Source organism: Myodes glareolus, chromosome 17 (assembly GCF_982192425.1).
Source record: "Myodes glareolus chromosome 17, mMyoGla1.1, whole genome shotgun sequence".
Taxonomy (NCBI): domain Eukaryota; kingdom Metazoa; phylum Chordata; class Mammalia; order Rodentia; family Cricetidae; genus Myodes; species Myodes glareolus.
This window is the reverse complement of record NC_142042.1, coordinates 67,527,165-67,550,507: the sequence shown is the minus strand read 5'-3', so window position 1 is coordinate 67,550,507 and position 23,343 is coordinate 67,527,165. Positions and strand designations below refer to the sequence as shown.

General features: G+C 46.6%; 1 protein-coding gene across 5 annotated transcripts; it reads right to left on the bottom strand.

Annotated features, from left to right (window-relative positions):
- Positions 1-89: 89 nt before the first annotated feature.
- Positions 90-15,051, bottom strand: Slc25a44 (solute carrier family 25 member 44). Of its 5 annotated transcripts, none has more exons than XM_048454550.2 (4): positions 14,893-15,051; positions 10,770-11,407; positions 5,361-5,488; positions 90-2,576 (listed from the first exon to the last, which is right to left on the bottom strand). In XM_048454550.2, exons 2-4 carry the CDS (start codon positions 11,392-11,394, stop codon positions 2,385-2,387), a joined length of 945 nt encoding a protein of 314 aa, XP_048310507.1. In that variant the 5' UTR covers positions 11,395-11,407; positions 14,893-15,051; the 3' UTR covers positions 90-2,384. The 5 variants fall into 5 exon arrangements, with proteins under 5 accessions (XP_048310507.1, XP_048310526.1, XP_048310499.1 ...); XM_048454569.3 differs by having other exon boundaries at positions 14,615-15,049; XM_048454542.3 differs by having other exon boundaries at positions 14,641-15,049.
- Positions 15,052-23,343: the final 8,292 nt, after the last annotated feature.

Sequence of the window (23,343 nt, the reverse complement as noted above, 5' to 3'; positions counted from 1 at the left end):
CGGGGCAACTGCCAGAGGAGGTGGGTCAGGGACACATCGTACCTTGAATAATTTAGTTCCCGTACTGGAAAAACGTTCTCACGCTGAAGTTTAGGGGCTCAATAAAAACTTTTAATTACATTTCAATGATTTCATACAGTGCAACAGTGAATATTCGCAGCTACGATCCTTAATAGTCCATTTTTATCAAATGCTTACATGCATTTTCTTCCCCATGTTTTCCAGTCTTTTCGAGTTTCTAAATTAGGTTATGGACCAACAGGCTGAAATTTCTAGCTGTCTTGCTCTCTCCAGTTTTGGAAAAACGGGCGCCCACTGGCCTATTCTAGTCCCTGACTTCGGGTAAGAAAGTAGGGGTCAGGACAGGGTGCCTAAGGAAAGTGAGGAGAAGCAGGAAAGGGAGGAGAAGCGACAGGAGCGAGAGAGACTACACATTGCACAAAAAAATGAAGTCAGAGAAACCTGTCCAAAAAAAAAAAAAAAATTGAAGTCAGGAGGAAGAAATAACCTAAGGCGTGAGAAGCAGGACCCTCTCGTGGTGTCCTCACTCTGCCCCAGTAAGGAAGGCTCAAAGAAAGAGGAGAGACTGACTCGGAGAAGCCACGCTAGGAAAACCTTGTGGTGTGGGGGGGTCCTTGCTTCCATTGTATTGACAGTACTTAAGTGGATGTGAAGAGTAAAAAGATTTAAAATGATCTGTGGGCTCCGCCCTTCAGATGACTATGGACAAAATTGGAGGGCTCTCGCAATAAAGTGCAGGAAGTCGTAAACCCAGAACTCAGGAGGTGGAGGAGGATCAAGAGTTCAAGGCCATCCTCTGCTACATAGTGAATCAAACCCAGCCTAGGATGTCTCAAAACAACTGATATGCTGAGACCAATAAAAGTAAAGTTCAAAAGGAAACAAATACAGACTACGGAGGTCAGTACAGAGATGGAAGAATGTGGAGCAGCCATGAGAAACAAGAAGGCTTCAGTTAGCTAGCACCTTCCAGATTGGCACCATGGCGTTTCCCACAGCATGGGACCACTAAAAAAGGTTGACAGCATCACCCAGGCCATCATCTTAAGTAGGCAGTTTGACTGCCTTCTTCCCACTCCACGTGCCATGTCTCTCTGGATAGGCTTGGTGGAGGCTGGGAAGAAGCCCCTGCGGGAGGGAGCATCAACAGTTTCGGCAGTATGAGGCTGGTCACTGAAGTGGGCCTGGCCTTGGGTGTCTTCCTGACTGTTCTTTCTTCTGCTGCCAGCACAGGGTACCATGACTAGGATGACACTTCACAACCAAGAACAAGAAAAAGAAGGACAGTTCATATTCCAGAGTCCCACTGGGAGACAGCTGTTGTCATCTGGGGGACAGGTTTGTAAGTGACACTGCTGCCCGGGGCTCAGAGCCTCCATCGCTGCCTCCTGGGCTTAGCTCAGCTGGTCTGAGGAGAGAACAGTGAGGAACACACACCTCTCATTACTTTCCAAGCCAGTGGCTTTCTCAACCTGGCGTCAGGGAAATGTACCAGTGCACTCCAGTAAGTCTGATCCACTTAGAACTGTGCCCTCCACTGTCATCCCCTGGGCCAGTGGAGGCCAACAGCCCATTCTGGTCTTCAGGGTCCCAGGCCTAAAAGGAAAGGGAAGGGATAAAGAATTGGGATCTATGTCACAGTTCTCCACTTCTCCGAGGAGTGGCTTCTGACAGTAGCCTGATGCTGTCAGGACTAGCTGCCTGCTTCACAGATGTTCAACTATGCGAACCAAATGAAGCCTTGGCGTTTCTCCCTCTTAGTAGCTCCCAGAGAAGACAAACGCCCTGCAGAGTGTGCTGCTCCCAGCTGTCCCCAAAAGGCAGGGCAAAGCAGAGTAGTCCAGTGGACAACTCGGTCCCAAATTTAAGCAAGCATAAGAAATAAAGGGATAAAGGATCGGGATCGGCGTCACAGCTCTCCACTTCTCCGAGGAGTGGCTTCTGACAGTCGGCTGATGCTCTGATGCTGTCAGGACTAGGTGCCTGCTTAGTGCCTTGGCTTAAAGTCTCATGATGAAAAAGCAGGGGGATAAGCAAACTCTATAGCAGCTCTTCTCCAGGCCTGAAGGGTGGACATAGAGAAAGGGCATCAGCGAGGGGCCAGCAGGGTCCTGTGGAGGTTGATCTTCAGGCCGTGACTGAGTATAAGGACCCAGTGAGGGGCCCAGATCTGGGAACAGGGAAGCCAGGCACAGAACCTCTTCAGCAAGAGCAGTCCAAAGTTTCTTGTCTTGTCCCAGATAGGTCAGCAGGCCAGACGCAGGATGGGTGTGTCGTGGTGGCATTCACAAGGGTACTATCCTCCCTGCTCTACCCTGGCCCAGAAGAATGTGTGAAACCACAGCCTTTCTGACTGCCATTGGCTACCAGTGTCTTGAATCTACCAGCTCAGGTCGGAGGCTGAGTTTCTTGAGGCTCTCGTAGCCCACCACAATGACGATAGTGGAGGGTGTAGCCGAGATGATTCGGGCAGAGAGGCCCTTCATGAGGCCCCAAGGCCCCTCTTCTGCCATCAGCTGTCTGAAGGTCAGGATGATGGAGCTCTTGCCTTCAACCTGGAAAAGTCACCACAGTGAAGGGCTACCAACTGTTCAGTCACAACTGCTCTGCTCACCCGCGCTGCACACCAAGGCTCAAGTGGGAACTCTGCTTCTAGGGACAGTGGTGACTTCCTCCAAGCTCTGGTGACAGACTATCTGAGTTTACTTAGCCCTTCCTACCCCATTTTCCTCAAATAGAAAATGGTGATAATAGACCCTGTGTCACAAGCAAGAAGAAAGTAATACTTATAAATGCCAACCAAAGAGCCAGGCGTGGTGGTGCACACCTTTAGTCCCAGCACTGAGGAGGCAGAGGCAGGCGGATCTCTGTAAATTTGAAACAGACTACCAACAGCCTGCCTGGCAGGAGAGTGCTCACTGCCCTCAGGCAAGCTATCCAGCTCTGAGTCTTTGGACTAGGTGCTCCTCTCCATCTCAGGGAGGCTGTGTTCAATCCCCAGGAAGGCCCTCAAGCAGCTCCACCCATCCATGGCTGTCTCTGGTCATCTCAATCCCTCTCAGTTTCAGGGCTAGAAGCCCCACTCTGTTCAGTGTTGGTCACACAGTCAGTAGCCAGGTCAAGGATCTGCTTGCCCTTTTTTCCCAACAGGTCCTATCTCTTTCCCCTTCTGCCAAATTACAACTATAAAGCCCACGTCAGAGCACTTCTGCTGGCGCAAGACACAGACTCCTAGTCAGTCACACGCTCCCTGTCCAAAGCACCTTCACAAGGCCATCCCAGCCCTGTCCACCACAGCCCCCTGCTGCACCCTGCCTTCTTCAGCACCTCCTCCACATATCTTTTTCTCCTCTAGATCTCATCTCACCACTTGGCTTCCACAACCTCCTTTAGCCACGTCAAGGGCATTTTCAACTTGGCCCTAGCCCTTGGTCTAGCCCCACAAAGCAGACAGAGACCTGTCTTTTCTTTAGGACTGCCTCCTAAAACACCCGGGTAAGGATAAGGAAAGAATGGGGACAGCCTTGGTTCTCCAGGATAAAGGCACTGGAGGATGCAACTCCATCCCAATCAGATGCCAGTGTATTTATTTTCAAATGTTGGAAGCACTCTTTTCCTAGGGACAGAAATTCCCTCTATCTGTTGCCCTGCTCCTCTGGACATGACAGTAGCACAAAAACAGACTTTACCCCGACCGCTAGGGCTCCTTTTCTTCCCTCCTATCCTCACCATACCCCAGTGACCTTTCTCCCATGTATCTTTTCCTGATTCTCCACCTTTCATCCTACATTACCCTAGTTACACATTACAGTCCCCCTAGGACTTGATCCAGTAAAATCGATCCTTTGCAGAGCATGTACCATATTCAGATCCTAGTTCTTGGTGCTAATTATCTTCAGAGCTCATCTTAGACAGCGTTTACAATTTCTGGGCAGCACCGAGTTGTCAGTATTTTGGATGAGTCTACACAAGTACAACCTGTGAAAGCTATTTAAAACCAGTCTCAGGCCAGTAGCATGGCTCATTGCTTACCATCAAGCCTGAAGACATGAGTTCAATCCCCTGGAACCCACATGGTGGAAAGAGAAACCAACTACTTAAGTTAACCTCTGACCTCTACATGCACATTATAGTGTATACACACACACACACACACACACACACACACACACACACACACCAAAAAAAAAAAAAAACAGAAACAAAAAAAAATCCCACAAATTTCTCAGCTGGCACAGTGACATGTACCTTTAATCCCAGTACTTGGAGGGTAGAGGCAGGAAAAAAAATCAAGAGTTCAGGGTCATCCCTAGCTACAAAGTGGGTTTAAAGCCAGCCTTGCTGAACTCTGAGATTCTGTCTCAAAAACAACAAGAAAAGACCAAATACTGGGGCACCTTTCTGTAATCTCAGTACTTGGGATTAGGAATTCAAGCTGGCCTCACTACAGCAACAGCTTTGAGACCGGACTGAACTACAGGACACCCTGTCTCAAAAACAGAGCCAAAGAGCTGTGGAGCTCAGATGGCTCAGTACTTGCTTAGAAAGTCCAGAACTTCTAAAAGCAGGTGTGAACCCCAGTGCTCAGAGGTGGAGGAGGGTCAGGAGTCAAGGGGCTAGTTATAGAGCTCAATCCAACTTGGGATACAGGAGGGCCCGTCTTTAAGGGGGGTAGGGGGAAAGCCCAGCAAGATGACTCAGTCAGTAAAGGCTCCTGCTGCCAGGCCTGACAACCTGAGTTTGATTCCCAGGACCCAAGTTTTCTCCTTGACTCTGCTCATACCATGTCAATCTCATTTACACAGGCATGCACACACAATAAATAATACTTTTGAAAGGAAAAAGGACATTTTCATCTCTCCCCCAGTCTTGCTTCCTCCTCCCTCCTTCCAGATCACAGCTTTAAAGATCTCCTCTTTGACTTCAGTCTCTCATTCTCAGTGGATTCATGGCCAAGTGGAAAAATCAGAGACTTCTGAAGTCAATATGAAGCAGTAATTCTAATCGCCACAAGCCTGCAAGGCAAGGAAGCAGGGTGGCGTAGGGCCTAGGCTAGCAGAGTATGGAACAGATTTCAACTGAAGCCTAGAAGAAAGCAGGAAAAATTCCCAGAGGCTGGAGATGTAATGGGTAGAGAAGTACAAGGTGCAGACAGTAAGGAAAACAGACGCTTTCAAGCGCTCAGCTAGTATCTGCACAGATAAGCACAGGAAGGGACTTGGATGGTCACAAGGCTGACTAGACAGCAGGGTTATGGCACACTGAGGTCACTGGACACTGGAGGCCTACAGTTCTTGCTTCTAATCTCTGAGTCAAGGGCGGGAAGGAGGCAGTGTTACCTGCACACGGGTTCGGATGACATCCATAGGGTTGGTGAGGACGGAGGCAGTGGCTGCAGCCAGGGGCCCAGAGATGGCTTGGAAGACAATGTGAGGGCACTCCTGAGGACACAGGCGCGACAGCTGCTCTGGAATCCAGGGAAAGACAACGCCTCAAGATACAAGGTACCATCCACCTACCCTCACAGTGTCTCTACAACCAAGACAAGCCCTCAGCCCTCTGTCATCTCTACACTATATCCTTTGCATCTCTGTTTCTATCTGCATCCATCTCTGGGGCTTTTCAGGAGTCACTGTGGACACATCATCCATTTAAAAAGGACAGGACTTGAAAAGGGCTTTAAACTCTTTGCTGGTGACTCCTTTCACCTGGTAGAAAATCATTTCTGCTGTAAAAACAAGAGCACATACTGCATGTTGCCTTAGGTGGCATTCTAGTAGGAAACACTTAAAACCACAGGATTAGCCAGGCAGGGCATGGTAGCTCCAGCTTGTACTCTCGGCACCCAGAGGCTGAGGCAGGATTGCTGAGCTTCCTCTGCCAGCTAGAGATTCAGATTACTAACAACCACGACACTGATACACAGTGGTCTCTACGGAAGGGACTGGTGACTGCCTTGGATAAGGCTGCTCGTTACATACTGCAAACCTTTTCTTTTCAGAGGTTTTTACCTTTGGGGGTTGGAGGAAGACAAGGTATCATGGAGCTCAGGCTGGCCTGGAACTCAGGACGGGGGTGAGGACGAACTCTGCTCCTCCAAGCACTGGGATTGCAGACATGCGGCACTACAGCTGGTCTACACGGTGCCAGAGCAGGCTCCGAGGGCTTCATACATTCCAGGCAAGCACTCTGTGCCAATTCAGCCACATTCCTAGCACTTCAAATTCATTTGGAATTTTTGACTATGTAAACATTTTTACAAATATAAACAATATCAGAATGGAAGTCTTTTTTTTTTTTATGAATACAATACTCTGCCTGCATGTGAGCTCTGGAAGAAGAGTTAGTGCTCTTAACCGCTGAGCCATCTCTCCAGCCCCCCAGAATGGAAGTCTTACCCTACAGTGAGGACCAGCTTATTCTAAAAAAGAAAAATGGCCTGGTGTGATGGAGCATGTCTTTAATCCCATACTTGGGAGGCAGAGAGCAGCGGATCCCTGGATTCAAGGCCAGTTTCAGACGTCCAGAGTTACACAGAAAAAGTGTCTCAAAGAAACAAAACAAACAAAAGCTGCAGCCAGGCATGGTGATCACTTGAAAGACAAAGGTATGATGGCCGGGAGTCTAAGGTCCTCTTCAGCTACAGAGTGAGCTCCAGGCCAACAGGGCCGGGAGTCTAAGGTCCTCTTCAGCTACAGAGTGAGCTCCAGGCCAACAGGGCCGGGAGTCTAAGGTCATCTTCAACTACAGGTGAGTTCCAGGCCAACTTAGACTACATGAGGCTCTGTCTCAAGAAAACAAAAGGGGTTCAGTTAGCAGAGGGTTCACCTAGCATACACGGAGCTCTGGGTTGATCCCCAACACATAAACACAGGCATGATGGCACACATCTAACTCCAACACTCCGGAAGTAGACACAGGAGGATCAGAAGTTCTAGGCTACATGAGATTCTATTTTAAAAAAGAAGAAAAAAAAAAGCCAGGCATAGTGATACATGCTTGTAATTTTTATGTCAGCCATGTCTCACAGAACAAGAACAATAACGCCAAGGCCTGTTTTCTCACAGTGCCGCTGGGGAGTGTGCCTGCAAATGAATTCTTTGCTTTATTTTCTTTTGAGGTAAAAGACACGCGCTCATTTATTTAGTCAACAAAAATTCAGTGAGTACCATGGGTTGACCAGCCTGGGTCCTGAGGGCAGGACAGTGAATAAAAGCTTGCCCTCAGGAAGCACACATTCTAGTAGGAGAGAAGGGATATTAATCAAAAAGTAAAGCATATAGCTATGTTTAAGGTGCATACTATAGCTAAAATAAAGTGGTGACGAAGACGGGAATGCCAAGGGTGGGGTGAAAACAGGCTGTGATTTTAACCGCAGCAGTCACGGCACTTCTTGAGAAAGCAAAGTGTAGAAACTACCTGGTGGTGGGAATATAAGCCATGTGTGCCTGGGCAAAAAGTTTTCCAAAGATAACGTCTATCAAAAGTGCCAAGGTAGCAGCATGCCTGCAGGGTCAGAGGCAGCAAGAGCAGACACATGGAGCAGAACAGCTGGAGCGGTGAGTAAGAGTCGAGGTGAGTAACCAAGGGTCCTGAGGACACTGGCAGAATTTAGTCACAGACTCATAATCTCAAAGATTTCCACTCAGAGTTTCTCTTCTACAGCCCTTGAGAATTCTTTTTCAGTTGCTTAGTTCTGGTAGTTTGTGGCTAGGTCAGTGAAGATTTGGGGAGCTGTGGGAAGACAGGGTTGACAGGCAGAAGCCACTGCAGTCTTAGTTGACATGGCAGAATTCTTTAAGCCTGGCAGAGCCACCTCTTCCCCAGTTCCTACCTGTGTTTTGTCCCAAAGTCAAGCATGCCAACAGAAACAGGGTGACTGAAGTCTGCCTCAAGGGTGCCCTTTTTCTCCTGAAGAAGGCATTTCGCAGTCATTAGACTGCAGCATTAGGATCTGCACTGTCTGCTTCCTGGGCCGTAGGCACTGGCCCCAGGCCTGCAAGCTGCACAGGACTCAGGTTCCAAGTCTCACTCTGTACACCGGCCACCTTCCTGGAGCTCACAGAGAGACTAGGGAGAGTGAAGAGGGTAGGACAGAGTCCATGTTGTCTTGCCTCTTTATTATTCGTTCAACAGATGTTTACTGAGCACCTAAATCTACAGGCAGAATAAACCCAGGCTGACTCAGTTTGACTATCTTCTGGCTAAGTGACTTTAGACACCAGTAATAAATGAATAATTATTTAATGTTTGCTAAATGCCAGGCATTATGATAAACATGAGATCTGTGCACCACATGTGCAGGATACACATGTGGTGCATCCCTTTAACCCAATACTTGGGAGACTACATAGGAAGGCCAGGCCAGGGGGTCTACACAGAAAGACCCTGTCTCAAAAATAAAACAAATAAAAAACAGAGAACTATTTTCATTGCTCTTAAGATTCTAATTAAGAATCTAGAAGTTGAGGGTAAAATAACTGCAAATTGAAGTGTCCAGAAGGAATAAAGGAGCTAAAACATAAACAGCCTTCTTTCTAACAGGGTAAAGAAGTTCTTGCTGGGTGCAGTGGCACGCATCTTTAATCCCAGCACTCGGAAGACAGAGGTAGGCAAATCTCTGTGAGTTCCGGCATGTTCTACACATTGAGTTTCTGGACAGCTAGGACTATGAACAACCTATAGCTTTAAAAAAAAAAAAAAAAAAGTTTTGCTTTGTTTTTTTAACAAAGGTCACATATAAATTGAGGCCTGAAGCATGAGAAGCCAGCCACATGAAGAGCAGAAGAGAAGGTACTCCAGACAGAAGGCTCCACCACAGGGCCGTATGCCCAACTTTGTAACCAGAACCCGGCTCTTGGGCAGCAGAGGCAGGAGGATCACAAAGCCAAGGCCTGCGTGGACTACAGAACAAGTTCAGGTCCAACCTAGCAACTTAGTGAGATGCTGTCTCAAGTCAAAAGTATAAACAGGGGCCAGTATGTGGCTCAGTTGGTAGAGATTACCTAGCATAGCTGAAACACTGAATCTGACCCCTAGCACAGCATAAACTAGACGTGGTGCAAGCCTTTAATCCCAGCACCCAGGAGGTAGAGGAAGGGGGGTTAGAAATTCAAGGTCAAGCAGCCTGGCACACTTATCTATCAGGTAAGCTAGGGCTATATAGCAAGGCCATATTTCAGAAAGAAAAGAAAAATAAGGTCATCTTCAAGAACATAGTGAATTGGAGGCCAGCGTGGGATACAAAGTGAAAGACCCTATGTCAAAACCAAGCTGGGCATAGTGACACAAGCCTGTCATCCCAGCATGGGATGGACAGTAGAGGCAAAAGGATCATAAGCTTGAAGCCATTCTTGGCTTCTTGGATGCAGAGCAAGTTGAAGGCCAGTTTGACAATATGAGACCTTGCCTCAAATAAAAACCCACTAGGTGGGGCTGGAGAGATGGCTCAGTGGTTAAGAGCATTGCTTGCTCTTCCAAAGGTCCTGAGTTTAATTCCCAGCAACCATGAGGTGGCTCACAACCATCTGTACTGAGGTCTGCTGCCCTCTTCTGGCCTGCAGGCAGACACACAGACAGAATAGTGTATACATAATAAATTTAAGTATTTAAAAAAAAAGCACTAGGTGGCGGGCCCACGCCTGGAACCCCAGCACCAGGTGGGTAGGGGCAGCAGGATCAGTGGTTTGAGGCCAGCATGGGGTACATAAGCCCCACTCAAAAAAGAAAATGAAACAAAAACAAATTAAAAAAAAAAACATACACACAAACTTCAAGAGCAAACACAAAATTAGTAAGTGAGGTGGTATAATTTCAACAGCATAAGAGACAAAGGCAGGACCTTGGAGAAAAATAAAATTTAAGCTGGGCATCTCTTCTTGTACCCTAGTACTTTAGAGACTGAAGCAAGAAAATTCCTAAGAGTTCAAGGTAAGCCTGAGCTACATGCTGAGTTTCAGGTTAGCCTGGGCTGTAGAATAAGAACCTATTTCAAAAACAAAACCAGTATTTAATTTTAAAGAGTCAGTGATAGAGTCCAATGGCCAAGCTTCTATCTATGTGTAAGGGTGCACGAAGCCTAGTGCTCCAACCCTCACACTACAGACAGAGTCTGCAGTGTGCAGAGCCCCGCTGTCAGAGTGTCAGCTGAGACCTCTGCACAGGTTTGGCTGACAATGCTACAGAATGTGGGCACACAGGGAAACATAACTCTAAGTATTCATGAAATCAAGTGAGAGCAAAGGCCAACAGCAGACTCCAGAGAAAACACCCTCCTGGGAACTTGCTTTAGTTCTATTTAGTCTGGCTTTTCCGCAGAGCTAGGGATTAAACCTCAGGTCTCACACATGCTAGCCAAGCTCTCCCCAACTGAGCGACATGCCCAGCTTTCCTAAGTGTCTGCTGATGTAATCCCAGCACTTACGGAGCAAAAGCATTGCTGTTAGCTTTACAAAGACAGTCTAGGTTAAACGGGAAGACCCTGGCTCACAAGAACACTGATTGCCAGAATGTACTCCCAGAGGGCCAGAGTGACAGCGCAGGGCTCAGTTTTACCACAAAGTCTAGATGGAATACTATGACTAAGTAGAAGAAACAGAGTTAGTAAAACTAAGCTTCAGCTGGGTTTGGCAGAATGCAGCTGTGATCCTGCACTCAGTGGGGCTGATCTGATACCCTCTGTATACTCATCTCCACTCTAAAAACACACCCCTGCTCCGTAAGTGCTCCCCTTCCCAGGCCCTGCTTACCTGCATAGAAGTGATAAAAGGGCCACCATACAGCACTGTTTGGGATGTATGTTAGCAGTGAGGCCACATAGCCTCGGTAGAAGCCTCGAAGCCCGTCAGCCCGCAGGATCTGTCTGATGATGTCCTTAGTTTGGCCAAAGGCAATTAGCCCTTGTCCCTCTAGGTTCCCAGGAACTTGGAAACGGCCCATTTTCTCGCCCTTGCGCTGCATCATCAGGTGCTGAGAGACAACATCAATGGGCACTGTAATGCTCTGGGCCACGAGGGAGGCCGAGCCGCCGGCTACCAGTGATTTGACTGTGTTACTCTGGCTGTAGTCGGCTACAAATTTCCGGGTAAGCTCATAAGTGGTGACATAGCATTGGCCAGAGATGAGTGTGAAGGTGTTGACCAGGAAGCCCCGGTAGAGGCCAGCCACTCCATCTGCTCGCAAGATCTTGACAAAGGCATCAAAGGTCCCATGGTAGAGGCTCTTGCCCTTCTGAACCTGCAGCCGGGTGCGAATGAGGGTGAATGGGTACACACTAACACGGATCATCATCGTCATTGCCACGCCAAACACATAGAACTTCTTCTTGTCCAGGTGCTCCCACTCGATGATCTGGATGTTTCGCTTGTCCTCCATTGTGCCCGAAGACCTGGGATTGGGGCAGGTAGGGGCATGTGAGGAAGGTCAGAACGTCACTGCGTTTCCCTCCTGCCTAGGCTTCTATGTCACCCCCTTAGACTGTATCTCTTGGGATACTCACCTCAGCAAAGCCTAGATTTCAAACTGCCTGGCTCTGTCTACCTGCAACCCAGAGCAGCCCCTCTGCACCTCTGTCTTTAACCAGTCTTTCCAACTCAGAGTTCTTCAGAAGTCATTCCTCACCACATGACAAGGCTAGATCACTCAGCCCCTACTCAGCTTGTAGGACTGTCCATTCTGAATTTTGTCTCTGCATAGGTCTTGGCATCAGAGCCCTGAACACGGAACACAGATCATTCTGTTTTACTTGCCTGGGTGCGCTTAAGACGCTGCAGACACCCATCCACCTGGCACAATTGAAGGCCTACATGGCTAATAGGACACCACTTAGTGAGACACAAAGACTGGAACGCTCCTGGTTCCCCTGAAGAAGCAACCACCTTTGTCCCTTCATCCCCAGTGTGAGTCACCTTACAACATTTGCTGCCTGTTACCTCCCTCCTGCCCGCTATGCTGGTTGCTTTGACCACCCCTGCCCCACATCACCATAATTTCTATTTTCTCTAGTCTACATTAGAAGAAAGTGTGGGGAAGAGTGCAGGCAGGGACCTCACACTACAGGGCATCCCCAACTACCTCCCCACTCTCCAGGGAAAGGAGTCTAAAAGTCGGGAACAGGGCAAAGATCAGAGTCCTCTTTGGCCATTAGCTAACCCAGGAAGACAGCCGCCTGAACAGTTTCCCTGAGAACCCAGAAAGCTGCAGGACCTGCTTGAATCTGGGCTGCTAACCCTAGTCGTACAAACCATAAAACAACAACAAAAATTTCGGGTCAGTGAGCAAATTGACGACTGTATAATGCTCAAATGTAAACAGCCCGGAGCCACACAGCCGCTCAGCGGGTCTCTACTCCACTGTGCCTCCTGGGCCACAATTTTCTCTGTTGAATTTAAAACTAAGTCCTCCATGGAAGGCAGTGTAAATGCTCTCATGCCAGCTCAGTTCTCTCAGCTCAGAGTCAGCTAGGGCTGACGAGCAGGCATGCGCTCATCACAAGACAAATACAGCAGGGCTCAATCAGGGGCCTCCTGCTGGGCATGCACAAACTGCATGCAGTGCAGGTCAGAAGGGCAGAGCAACCAAGTATTCTGTTCCAAGACTTGGTTTCCTGGGCACCTTCTTAACCTGTCAAGCTGAATCAGCCTGTACAGGCCATTTCTAATGAGCAATCCTGAGGCAGGATCCACTGCTCCATTCCCCTCTTGCCTTCATCTCTTACTTGTGTTAATTACTACAAATCCTCTGAGGGAAGCCAGGTTCGTCAAGGCGGGTAATTCCTACGTCATGGTATCAGGAGGAGCCACTAAAGCTCATGACTCAATCAATAAGGCGCCATATTAGAAGGCTAAGAGGAAAAAGAAGTTTCTCCCCCCAAAATGAGATCTCAGCTTGATCACTGTCAATAACCTCCAGATATCCTGCTGAAATACCCGTTTCTCCTGTTTCATTTGCTGGAAAATCCTCTTTGCAGAAATCTGAATACAAACATTCTAAAGCCTTCCTTTCTCCTGGTTCATCCAGTCCAACTTCTTCAAGACCCTTTGTCAGACCCTTCCTTGTGTACACGACTCCAGTTCTGGAATTTCTGGCACCTTTAAAACTGGTTATGGGGCTGGGGACACAGCTCAGCTGACAAAGTGCCTGCCTAGCATGGACCAGGCCCTGAATTCAATTCCCATTACTGTACAGCCGAGCAGGAGTGGTGCACACCTTTAGTCCCAGCACTGTGAGTTCGAGGCCAGCCTGGTCTACAGAGCGAGTTCCAGGACAGGCTCCAAAGCTACAGAGAAATCCTCTGGGGAAAAAAAAAAAAAGCTGTGGTGGCCCAGGCCCACAGTCCTAGCATTTGATAAGCAAAGGCAGAAAACCACAAGTCTATAGTCATCTTTGACTATATAGCAAGACCAGAGCCAGCCACGGTTACAAGAAACCCTGCCGCAAAAACAAAACGTTGTTGTGAACTGTTAAGTCCTTTCTGTGCATCCCAATGGATTCCCCAGACTGGGAGCATTTATGCTAGAAGCTATCAAATGAAATGGAAGACAGACTAGGGCAAGCACGTATATCTGTCACTTCCACTCTCCTTACATAAACAAGATTCACAGCCAGACTGTTCTCCTGGTTTTGTTGTTGCTGCTGTTTCTGTGTTTGTTTCGTATGGGTCCATGTGGCCTATCCTCCTGTCTTCACCACTTCCTAAATGCTGGGATTACAAATGTGAGCCACCAAACCCTTGTCCAGATGATTCAGAGTTGGCACCAAGAAAATGGCTTTCTGCATTCTACCAACTGAGCTAGAGCGTCGGCCCTCGGAGCTAATAACTGTGACAGTATTTTGTTAACCATCAAGCATTTCTCTTACTGCACAAAGTTCTATTGAGCAGTGATGCTCTAAGCCCTCGCTACCCACAGTGATCCACAGATCAGCAGTATGGGTATTACCTGGAGTTGCCTAGACAAGTGCAGAGCCAGGCGTGGCACGTTTGTCATGTCAGCCTGGGGTGCACAGCAAGACCCTGACTTGCTGGGGAAAGGGGATTTCAGGCTTCCTTACACCTGCTGATTAAGAATAACACTGACATCTCTAGATGATTTATGTAGATTGTCAAAGTGTGGGGAGCATTGTTTTAATTATTAGAGTGTCAGTTTTATAAGAATTATAACTGTTCTCGGAATCCAAGATCCTTAAAACTAGGTTAGGAGCCCTCTGACTCCATCTTGGATCTGGACACAACAATGACCAATTGGTTCATTCCAATTTTTTCTGTCGACCACATCAGATTGCCTTGTACTGGTCCTGACGAGACAGACACCCAAGGGCTGCAATCTTCAGACAGAACAACACTAACAGCTCTGCCCCATCAGACTCTGCATTCTGGGAGCTGTCACCCACTTGAACATCAACGTGTCGCGCTGGAATACCTGTCGCGCTGCCTATTCATTGCCCTTCCCTAAGTCCTGGCGATGTTTCCTCCCACTTCAAGACAGCCTACTCCCTCCGGCACGGTAAGGTTCCCACCCAGTCTTTCTTAGTCTTCAGTTTAGGTTTCCACGTGATCCCTCATCCCAGACACAACATGACAATGCCCTCCACGTACTCCACGTGACACCCTTCTTTATGCACCTTCGGTCCGGCTCTTGCACAGTCAATTCGGGGTCCCTGGGTATGCTCCTCGCCATGCTTCGCTAGTTGTCAGATTCTCATGCTCCTATGCCAAAAAGAGATGCCTCGCCGGACTTGCCTTTCGTAGCCAAAATTGCAAGGCGGCCTCCCATGGCGATGTAGCCCCGCAGAGCAGACGTCCGCTCCTCCTCGACAAGTCGGTTCTTAGGTACCTCTGATCCCTCAAAGCACACAAGAACTGTTGTCGCTTACCTTCTCAGACCCCGGCGGTTCGGCCGCGTCTGAGAACTCCAGTCCTGGACTCCTAGACTGCGGTACCCACACTACCCTCCATTCCCAGCGACAGGCAAAATCGGTTCGCATCTTCCTCCATCTCGACAGGGATCCTTGTACTGCCGGAAGCGGAAACTGGGATGCTGTCATTCCCGCCCACTGTGAAGTTGTGTAATTCCACCAATGGCAATTCTCAGCCTTTGAGCCTCCCTCTAGGAGAGCCTCTTCGGCCATCTTGGATTAGGGAAGTAGCCACGCCTTCTTTAGCTTCCTATGCCCTCAAGTCTGTCACGCGTGCGTGTGTCCCACTAGGAATCTTCGTAATTGGCTGACTAGAAACGTAAAGTCAGAAGTAGCTGGTGCTCACTCACTTCGTCTCTCGCTCCCTTTCTCTTCGTTCCTTTCTCTCTCTTATTTTTTTCTTTATTATTTTCTTCTCGTTTTTATTTTATTTTCTTCCTGGGACAGGTCTTGTTATTAAGGCCCGGCTGGCCTCCTAATTTATGAATCCCCTCCCTCAGGCTTTCCAAATGCTTCGATTACAGACCTTCGCCTCCACGCCAAGTTTCCAGGGCTGTTCCTGACAATACATTTAAAATGAGTCACTTTTTATAAATTGATTTTCAGTAGAGAGAGGAGGGGACTCTAATCTTTAATCTTTCTGTACCTTTTCTCATTTTTGGAGCCCAAACAGTAGAGACTAAAGTGCAGCAGGCACTGGTATAGGGACTCAGGTTGTTGAAACAGCTCTGAGTCTGGTTTTACCCAAATGCAGGTTTTTAAAAGTTGTTTGTTTATTCTATGTTTTCAGTCGATGCTGGGTGGTGTTTTGTTTGCTTGTTTATTTTTGCTTGTTTGTTTTGTCAACCTGAAACCGGCTAGATTCATCTGGGAAGAGGGAATGGAAATAGAAATAATTGCTTTTAGAGGACTGGCCTGTAAGCCAGTAGGTTGGCATTTTATGGCTAATAATTGATGGAGAGGCCCAGCCCACTGCTGGTTGTGCTACCCTTGGGCAGACTGAATGGGAGCCAAGGAGAAAGCCACTGTGTGATCACTCAGTCTCCCCTTCTGCTCTGGCCTCTTGGCTCCTGCCTTGAGTTCCTGCCTTCCTTCCCTTCATTATGATCTCTAACTTTAAGATTAAGAAAATCCTGATTGGTGACAAAGAAGCAAAAAATATCAAATGGAAAAAAGAAAGCATATTTAACAAGTGGTGCTGACATAGCTGAAGATCAACATGTAGAAGAATGAAAATAGACCCATATCTATCACCATGCACAAAACTCAAGTCCAAATGGATCAAAGACCTCAACATAAAGCCAGCCACACTGAACCTCATAGAAAAGAAAGTGGGAAGTACACTTGAATGCATTGGCACAGGACCCCAGCAGCACAGACACTGAGAGAAACAATTAATAAATGGGACCTCCTAAAACTGAAAAACTTCTGTAAAGCAAAGGACACGGTCAACAAGACAAAACGACAGCACACAGAATGGGAAAAGATCTTCACTAACCCCACATCAGATAGAGGTCTAATCTCCAAAATATACAAAGAACTCAAAAAATTGGTCACCAAAAGAACACATAATCCAATAAAAAAAATGGGATACAGATCTAAACAGAGAACTCTCAACAAAAGGAATCTAAAATGGCTGAAAGACACTTAAGAAAATATTCAACATCCTTAGTCATCAGAGAAATGCAAATCAAAACAACTCTGGGATTTTATCTTACACCTGAAAGAATGGCCAAGATCAAAAACACTGATGACAATTTATGCTGGAGATGTTGTGGGGAAAAGGGAACAATTCTGCATTACTGGTGGGAATGCAAGCTGTCAGTGTGGTAATTTCTCAGAAAATTAGAAAACAACCTTCCTCAAGACCCAGTAATACCACTTTTGGGTATATATCCAAAGGATGCTCAATCGTGCCACAAGGACATGTGCTCAACCATGTTCATAGCAGCTTCATTTGTCAAAACCTGGAAACAACCTAAATGCCCCTCGATCGAAGAATGGATAAGGAAAATGTGGTACATTTACACAATGGACTACTACACAGCAGAAAAAAACAACAACAGCTTGAATTTTGCAGGAAAATGGATGGAGCTAGAAAACATAATTTTGAGTGAGGTAACCCAGACCCAGAAAGACAATTATCACATGTACTCACTCATAGGTTTTTTTTTATATTTATTCATTTATTATGCATACAATATCTGCCTACATGTGTGCCTGCAGGCCAGAGAGGGCACCAGATCTCACTACAGATGGTTGCGAGCCACCATATGGTTGCTGGGAATTGAACTCAGGACCTTTGGAAGAGCAGGCAATGCTCTTAACCACTAAGCCATCTCTCCAGCCCCGTCATAGGTGGTTTTTAAACATAAAGCAAAGAAAGCCAGCCTACAAACCACAATCCCAGAGAACTTAGACAACAATGAGGACACTAAGAGAGATTTACGTAGATCTAATCAACATGGGAAGTAGAAAGTAGAAAAAAACAGGTCTCCTGAGTAAATTGGGAGCATGGGGACCTTGGGGGAGGGTTGAAGGGGAGGAGGGAAGAGGCAGGGAGGGGAGCAGAGAAAAATGTAGAGCTCAATAAATATCAATTAAAAAAAAGAAAATCCTGATTGGATGTGGTTGCACATACATGCCTTTAGTTCCAGCACTTAGGAGGCAAAGGCAGAAAAATTCCTGTGAGTTCAAAGCCAGTCTGATCTACAGAGTTCCAGGACAGCCAGGAATACATAAAGAGACATGTTGGGAATATTATTTTATGGTGTGTTACTTTTATTTATGTTGAGTTTGTTTATCTGTGAAGCTGTGATAGTTTCCCTGTCTAGAACACCTGATTTGTTTAATAAGGAGATGACCGGCCAATAGCAAGGCAGGAGAAAGATAGGCAGGGCTGACACATAGAGAGAATAAATAGGATGAGAAATCTGGGGATCAAGGAACAGAAAAAGGAGGAGAGGAGGATGCAAAGGGCCAGCCATAAAAAAATAATTAAAGAAAAGACACACAAAAATATCCACAGGATGGGCTGGAGAGATGGCTCAGCGGTTAAGAGCATTGCCTGCTCTTCCAAAGGTCCTGAGTTCAATTCCCAGCAACCACATGGTGGCTCACAGCCATCTGTAGTGAGATCTGGTGTCCCCTTCTGGTGCGCAGGCATACATGCAGATAGAACACTGTATACATAATTAATAAATAAATCTATCTTAAAAAAATAGACACAAGAAAGGCCTAGAGGCAAAAGGTAGATGAGATAATTTAAGGAAAGCTAGTAGAAATAAGCCAAGCTAAAGCCAGGCACTCACTCACTCACCTACACTTCCCCGCTCACATATAAATAAATATAATAAAAAAACAAGCCATTAAAGCATATCAGAAAGAAGTATGCTATCATGAGTGACCCAAGGTCACACAAGGGCCTGGTTACTTGAAACTTTTTTTTATAAAGTTTAAAAGAAAGGAGTCTGCTGCTTCTGCCGGTTCTTAAGTTTTGTTTTGTTTGTTTGGCTGGTTTTTCTTTTTCTTTTTTTTAAACTTTATTTTATGTGCACTGGTGTGAAGTTGTCAGATCCCCTGTATTTTCAGACAGTTGTGAGCTGCCATGTGGGTGCTGGGAATTGAACCCGGGTCTTCGGGAAGAGCAATCAGTGCTCTTAACCACTGAGCCATCTCTCCAGCCCTGGTTTTTGGTTTTTCAAGACAGGGTTTCTCTGTGTATCACTGGTTGTCTTGGAACTCAGAGATCTGCCTCCTGAGTGCTGGGATTAAAGGCGTATGCCACCACCATCTGGCTTTTTTTTTTTAAGATTTATTTATTTATTATGTATACATTGTTCTGCCTGCATGTATGCCTGCATGACAGAAGAGGGCACCAGATCGCATTACAGATGACTGTGAACCACCTCGTGGTTGCTTGGGAATTGAACTCAGGACCTCTGGAAGAGCAGTCAGTGCTCTTAACCTCTGAGCCATCTCTCCAGCCCCCATCTGGCTTTTTTAAAAGATTTTTTTAAAAGATGTGTGTGTGTGTGTGTGTGTGTGTGTGTGTGCACGTGTATGTACTACATGTATGGCGGTACCTGAAGAGGCCAGAAGCAAGTGTCAGATCCCCTGGAGCTTGGCTGTTCTGTCCAACACTTATGCTGAGATCTGAATCAGGTGCTCTGGAAGAGCTGCAAGTCCGTTCTTAACTGCTGAGTCAGCTCTCCGGCCTCTGTTATTTCAAGCTCGTGCCCACCAGTGTTTGTGTATTTGCACACATTAGTGCAGGTCCCCAAACAAACTAGAGGAGGGAGTCAGATACCTAGAACTGGGTTTACAAGCGTTTGTGAGTCCCTGGCTGGCTTCTAAGAGCCGTCCTGGGGCTGGAGAGGTGACTCAAATTCAGTTCCCAGCACCCACGAAGTGTAACACCCGATTCTGTGTTACCCCCTCGGTACAGTTCGTGCGCCACTGTATGGTACGCACTACGCGAGTCGGGCAAGGGCCTGGAGATTGAAAGAACACACAAGAGACCTGGGTCTTAGGAAAGGAGATCTGCCGAATGCTGTTTATTTAACCTTGGGGAAATCCTTATTTATCTAGCTTCTGCACAAGGATTTCCCCTCAAGGCAGGTGGGAAATTACCATACGAAAGATGAAACAATGCGCTATACCTAATCACAAGGTGGGGCAGAGGGAGCACAGGAACAAACAGAATGTTTTTGTTAGCTGACCAGAAACTGTCCTTAAGATGCACCCCAGGAGCAGGGGCAGACCCGGGCCCTACAACGAAGTAGCTCTCAAGAGATCTGACCCCCTCTTCTGGCCTCTGCAGGCACCAGGCATGCAGGTGGTGCACACACATACATGTAAGCACGCACGCACACACATGTAGGCACGCACACACATGCATGTAGGCATACACATACATACAAGTAGGGAAAATACTCATGCACATAAAAACTTTTAAATTTTAAAAACCCACAATGAGGCACCTTATCTTACTAGAATGGCATAGTTGTTGTTGTTTTTAACGTTTTTATTCTTTTGGGGGCCTGCCACCCAGCTCCCAAATAAATTACAAGGAGGTTTTTTTTATTGTTTTTGCTTTTTCTTTTTGAGGCAAGGTTTCTCTGTGGCTTTGGATCCTGTCCTGGAACTAGCTCTTTTAGACAAGGCTGGCCTCAAAACTCACAGAGATCTGCCTGCCTCTGCCTCCTGAGTGCTGGTGTTGGACTCTAGTGTCCAAACCGAGAAGGAGTCGCCCCCAGAGACCACCTCATACACCACAGCCGATGCAAAAGTATGAGGATTTTATTAATTCTGTCATGACAGGGTCCCCCAACATTCGGGAAGCTGAGAGACCCCGACTAGCTGGTACAGTCTACTTTTAAAGGAGAAGGCCCCATAGAAACAAGAGGGGTTGTTCCTTGACCATTATGATTGGCTTGTTCGAGAAGGGCTAATACCAATAATTGACTGGAGAACTATGGTCAGATCAGATGAGGTAAGAGGTCATTTTGAACCCGTTTCTCAGGGGACTGAGTCAAAACATACGTGTATGGGTAATTGTTCAGGAACTGAGTACGTGCATGTGTAGCTGTTAGGTCCTTGGTTCCCAGGGGAGGAGGGGAAGCACTGAGGCACAGAGGCTGAGAGGGTTTGGAATTGTCAGAAATGGCTTCAGAATTGTCTAAAATCTTACACTGGGATTAAAAGCGTGTGCCACCAACACCATGGGGAGTCTCATAAATACCTGGCCTTCACTTGACTTGTTGCTGGTCAGCTTTTCTTAAATTATCCCATCTATCTTTGACCTCTAGGCTTTTGCTGTTCTTTATTTCTGTATGTCTTTTCTTCCCTTCTTCCTCCATGTCTGACTGAGTGTGTGACTGGGTGGCTGGCCTCTGGAATCGTCCTTCTCTTGCTCCTTGATCCTTTTTTTTCCCTCCAAGATCTCTCCTTCTATTTATGAGAATAGAAGGATCTCATCGAGATATAGAACAGAGAGATCTCATATATAATAGAGAGATCTGCTTGCCAGCCCTCCTACCCTCTCTCCTGGCTTGCTATTGGTGTTTCAGCTCTTTATTTGACCAGTCAGGCATTTTAGACAGGCTTCACAGAATTAAACAAATGCAACATAAAAAAATGCAACACATCTTTGCTTCATTAAACAAATGTTCCACAGCATAAACAAATGTAGCACACCTTAAAATAATATTCCACAGCAGAATGGCTCTGAGAAATCAGGGGGAAAAAATAAGTGTTGGAAAAAAAAAAGTGTGGGGAAATTGGTGCCTTCGTTGAAGTGGTGAGGAACACAGCAGGCCTTCCAAATATGATCCATTAGGTCTGTTTCTGGGTATGATCAAAAGAATTGGGAGCATTTATATCGTATTTATATTTCTGTGTTCATAACGACACTGATTCCAGTAGCTGAAACACGGAGCAGTCCCAGTACCATGGGCAGTGAGTGGAAGAGCTAAGTGTTATGTATCATCATGAGGAAGGAAATGGGGAGGAAAGGGTGCATTAAGTTTGGCTCTCCAAACCCAGAGTGAATAAAGGGCAGATAGAAGAACAGGTAGATTTGTTGGTAGCCAGCAGACCAGTGCCAGATGGATGGAGGGTAAGAGAAAATGGCTCCCATGATTATGGAAGCAGAGGAGTCCCGTGACCAGTCACTTGTAAGCTGGAGCCCCACGATGCATGCAGAATGGCTCGGTATATCCTAAAACTTCAGGACCAAAGAGGTTACTGGTGTGACTCTCCACTTGAGGCTAAGAAGCTGGGGCCCTGGTGTAAATCCTGGGGTCTGGAAAGACAATGGGCAGAGCCTGCCACACGAAAGATGGCTCTTCCCAGCCAGTTTGCTGTCTACTCTAGAAACAGCCTCACAGACACTCACAGAAGCAATGCTCTGCCAGCTTTCTGGGCGTTCCCTAGCCCAGCTTTGTTGGCCCCTGGAATTATCCACTACAGGGAATGGTTCAGGAAGCCTCTGGATGAGAAAGGGCCGAATGGAGCATGGAAGGAAGCTGGGCTCGGGGGCAGCGAGGGATCATGCTAGAGAGATGACTATTTCTTGTCCATTCTGTCAGTCAACAGCTGCAGAAATTGAAGGGGTCGGGGCTGGAGAGATGGCTCAGAGGTTAAGAGCACTGATTGTTCTTCCAGAGGTCCTGAGTTCAATTCCCAGCAACCACATGATGGCTCACAGCCATCTATAATGAGATCTGGTGCCCTCTTCTGGCCTGCAGGCACGCATGCAGACAGAACACTGTAAACTAAATAAATAATTCTTTAAAAAAAAAAAAAAGAAATTGAAGGGGTCAAGCGAGAAGGCCTACCCAAGTTCCTGAACAGCATAGGAAGGTAGGGTGTGGTGGTACACACCTTTAATCCCAATGCCTGGGAGGCAGAGGTATGTTGACCTCTGTGACTTTAAGGTGTGGTAACACACACCTTTAAACCCAATGCCTGGGAGGCAGAAACAGACAGATCTCTGAGTTCAAGGTGTGGTAGCATACACCTTTGAGCCCAGCACTGGGGAGGCAGAGACAGAGGGATCTCTGTGAGTTCAAGGACGGCCTGTTCTACAGAGTTATTCCAGGACAAAGATATATACAGAGAACCTGTCTCAAAAAGCCAAAAGTTTAAAGAAAAAATAAAAGAAATAGAGGTTAAAATAAAGCCACATAAAGATGGAAAATACACAGAGAATCTTGATACTGTATGCTCTTATGCTCTCTTTGAATTGTTTGAATGCTGAGGAAGGAGCAACAGCTGCTAAAAGATATTTGCTTATAAATGCTGCTGAATTAATCCAAGATAGATATTTTGAAAATACCTTGGCTTCAAAATTGAAGTCAAAAGGTATGCTACTTTGGAGAAGAGATTTTGCTTTTGTTTCCACAGAAAATAAGAGGCTATGGATTCATTCTGAGTTAAAAATCAGGTTCGATAAAGGAAGACCTCCTGAGAAATTTCCAATAGGAATAGATGGCCCAGATGACAGAGTTCTACATCCAGAATAGATTCAAGACTGCTGCCTGAGATGATCAAGACTCCTAGGATACTCCAGTCAGGACTTGATTATAACTCTAAATTTTCTTTAGGTCCCCATAAGATTATCAGCGCCCCAATCAGCAGGAAGTAGCCTAAAATACTATGCCCACATTCCCAAAAATTGGACTATGGATATTTTCCTTTGTTTTTTTTTTAAAAAAAAGAAGGGGAAGTGGTGTGGGAGAATTATTTGTATTCTGTCAATCATATATTTTAATAAAACGCTGATTGGCCAGGCAGGAAGTATAGGTGGGTCAACCAGACAGGAAGTAGAGGCGGGGCGATGAGGACAGGAATATTCTGGAAAGCAGGAAGCTTCCTCCACCATTCCTGCCCAGATCACCAAAGAAG

Excerpts from the sequence above, each read along its gene's own strand:
- Slc25a44 (XM_048454542.3), bottom strand. The coding sequence starts at position 14,696 with ATGGCGAGGAGCATACCCAGGGACCCCGAATTGACTGTGCAAGAGCCG. Across the intron at positions 11,408-14,640 it reads GTGCAAGAGCCGGACCGAAG|GTCTTCGGGCACAATGGAGG; the intron begins GTGCATAAAGAA and ends CCCCAATCCCAG. Across the intron at positions 2,577-5,360 it reads TCATCCGAACCCGTGTGCAG|GTTGAAGGCAAGAGCTCCAT; the intron begins GTAACACTGCCT and ends TGACTTTTCCAG.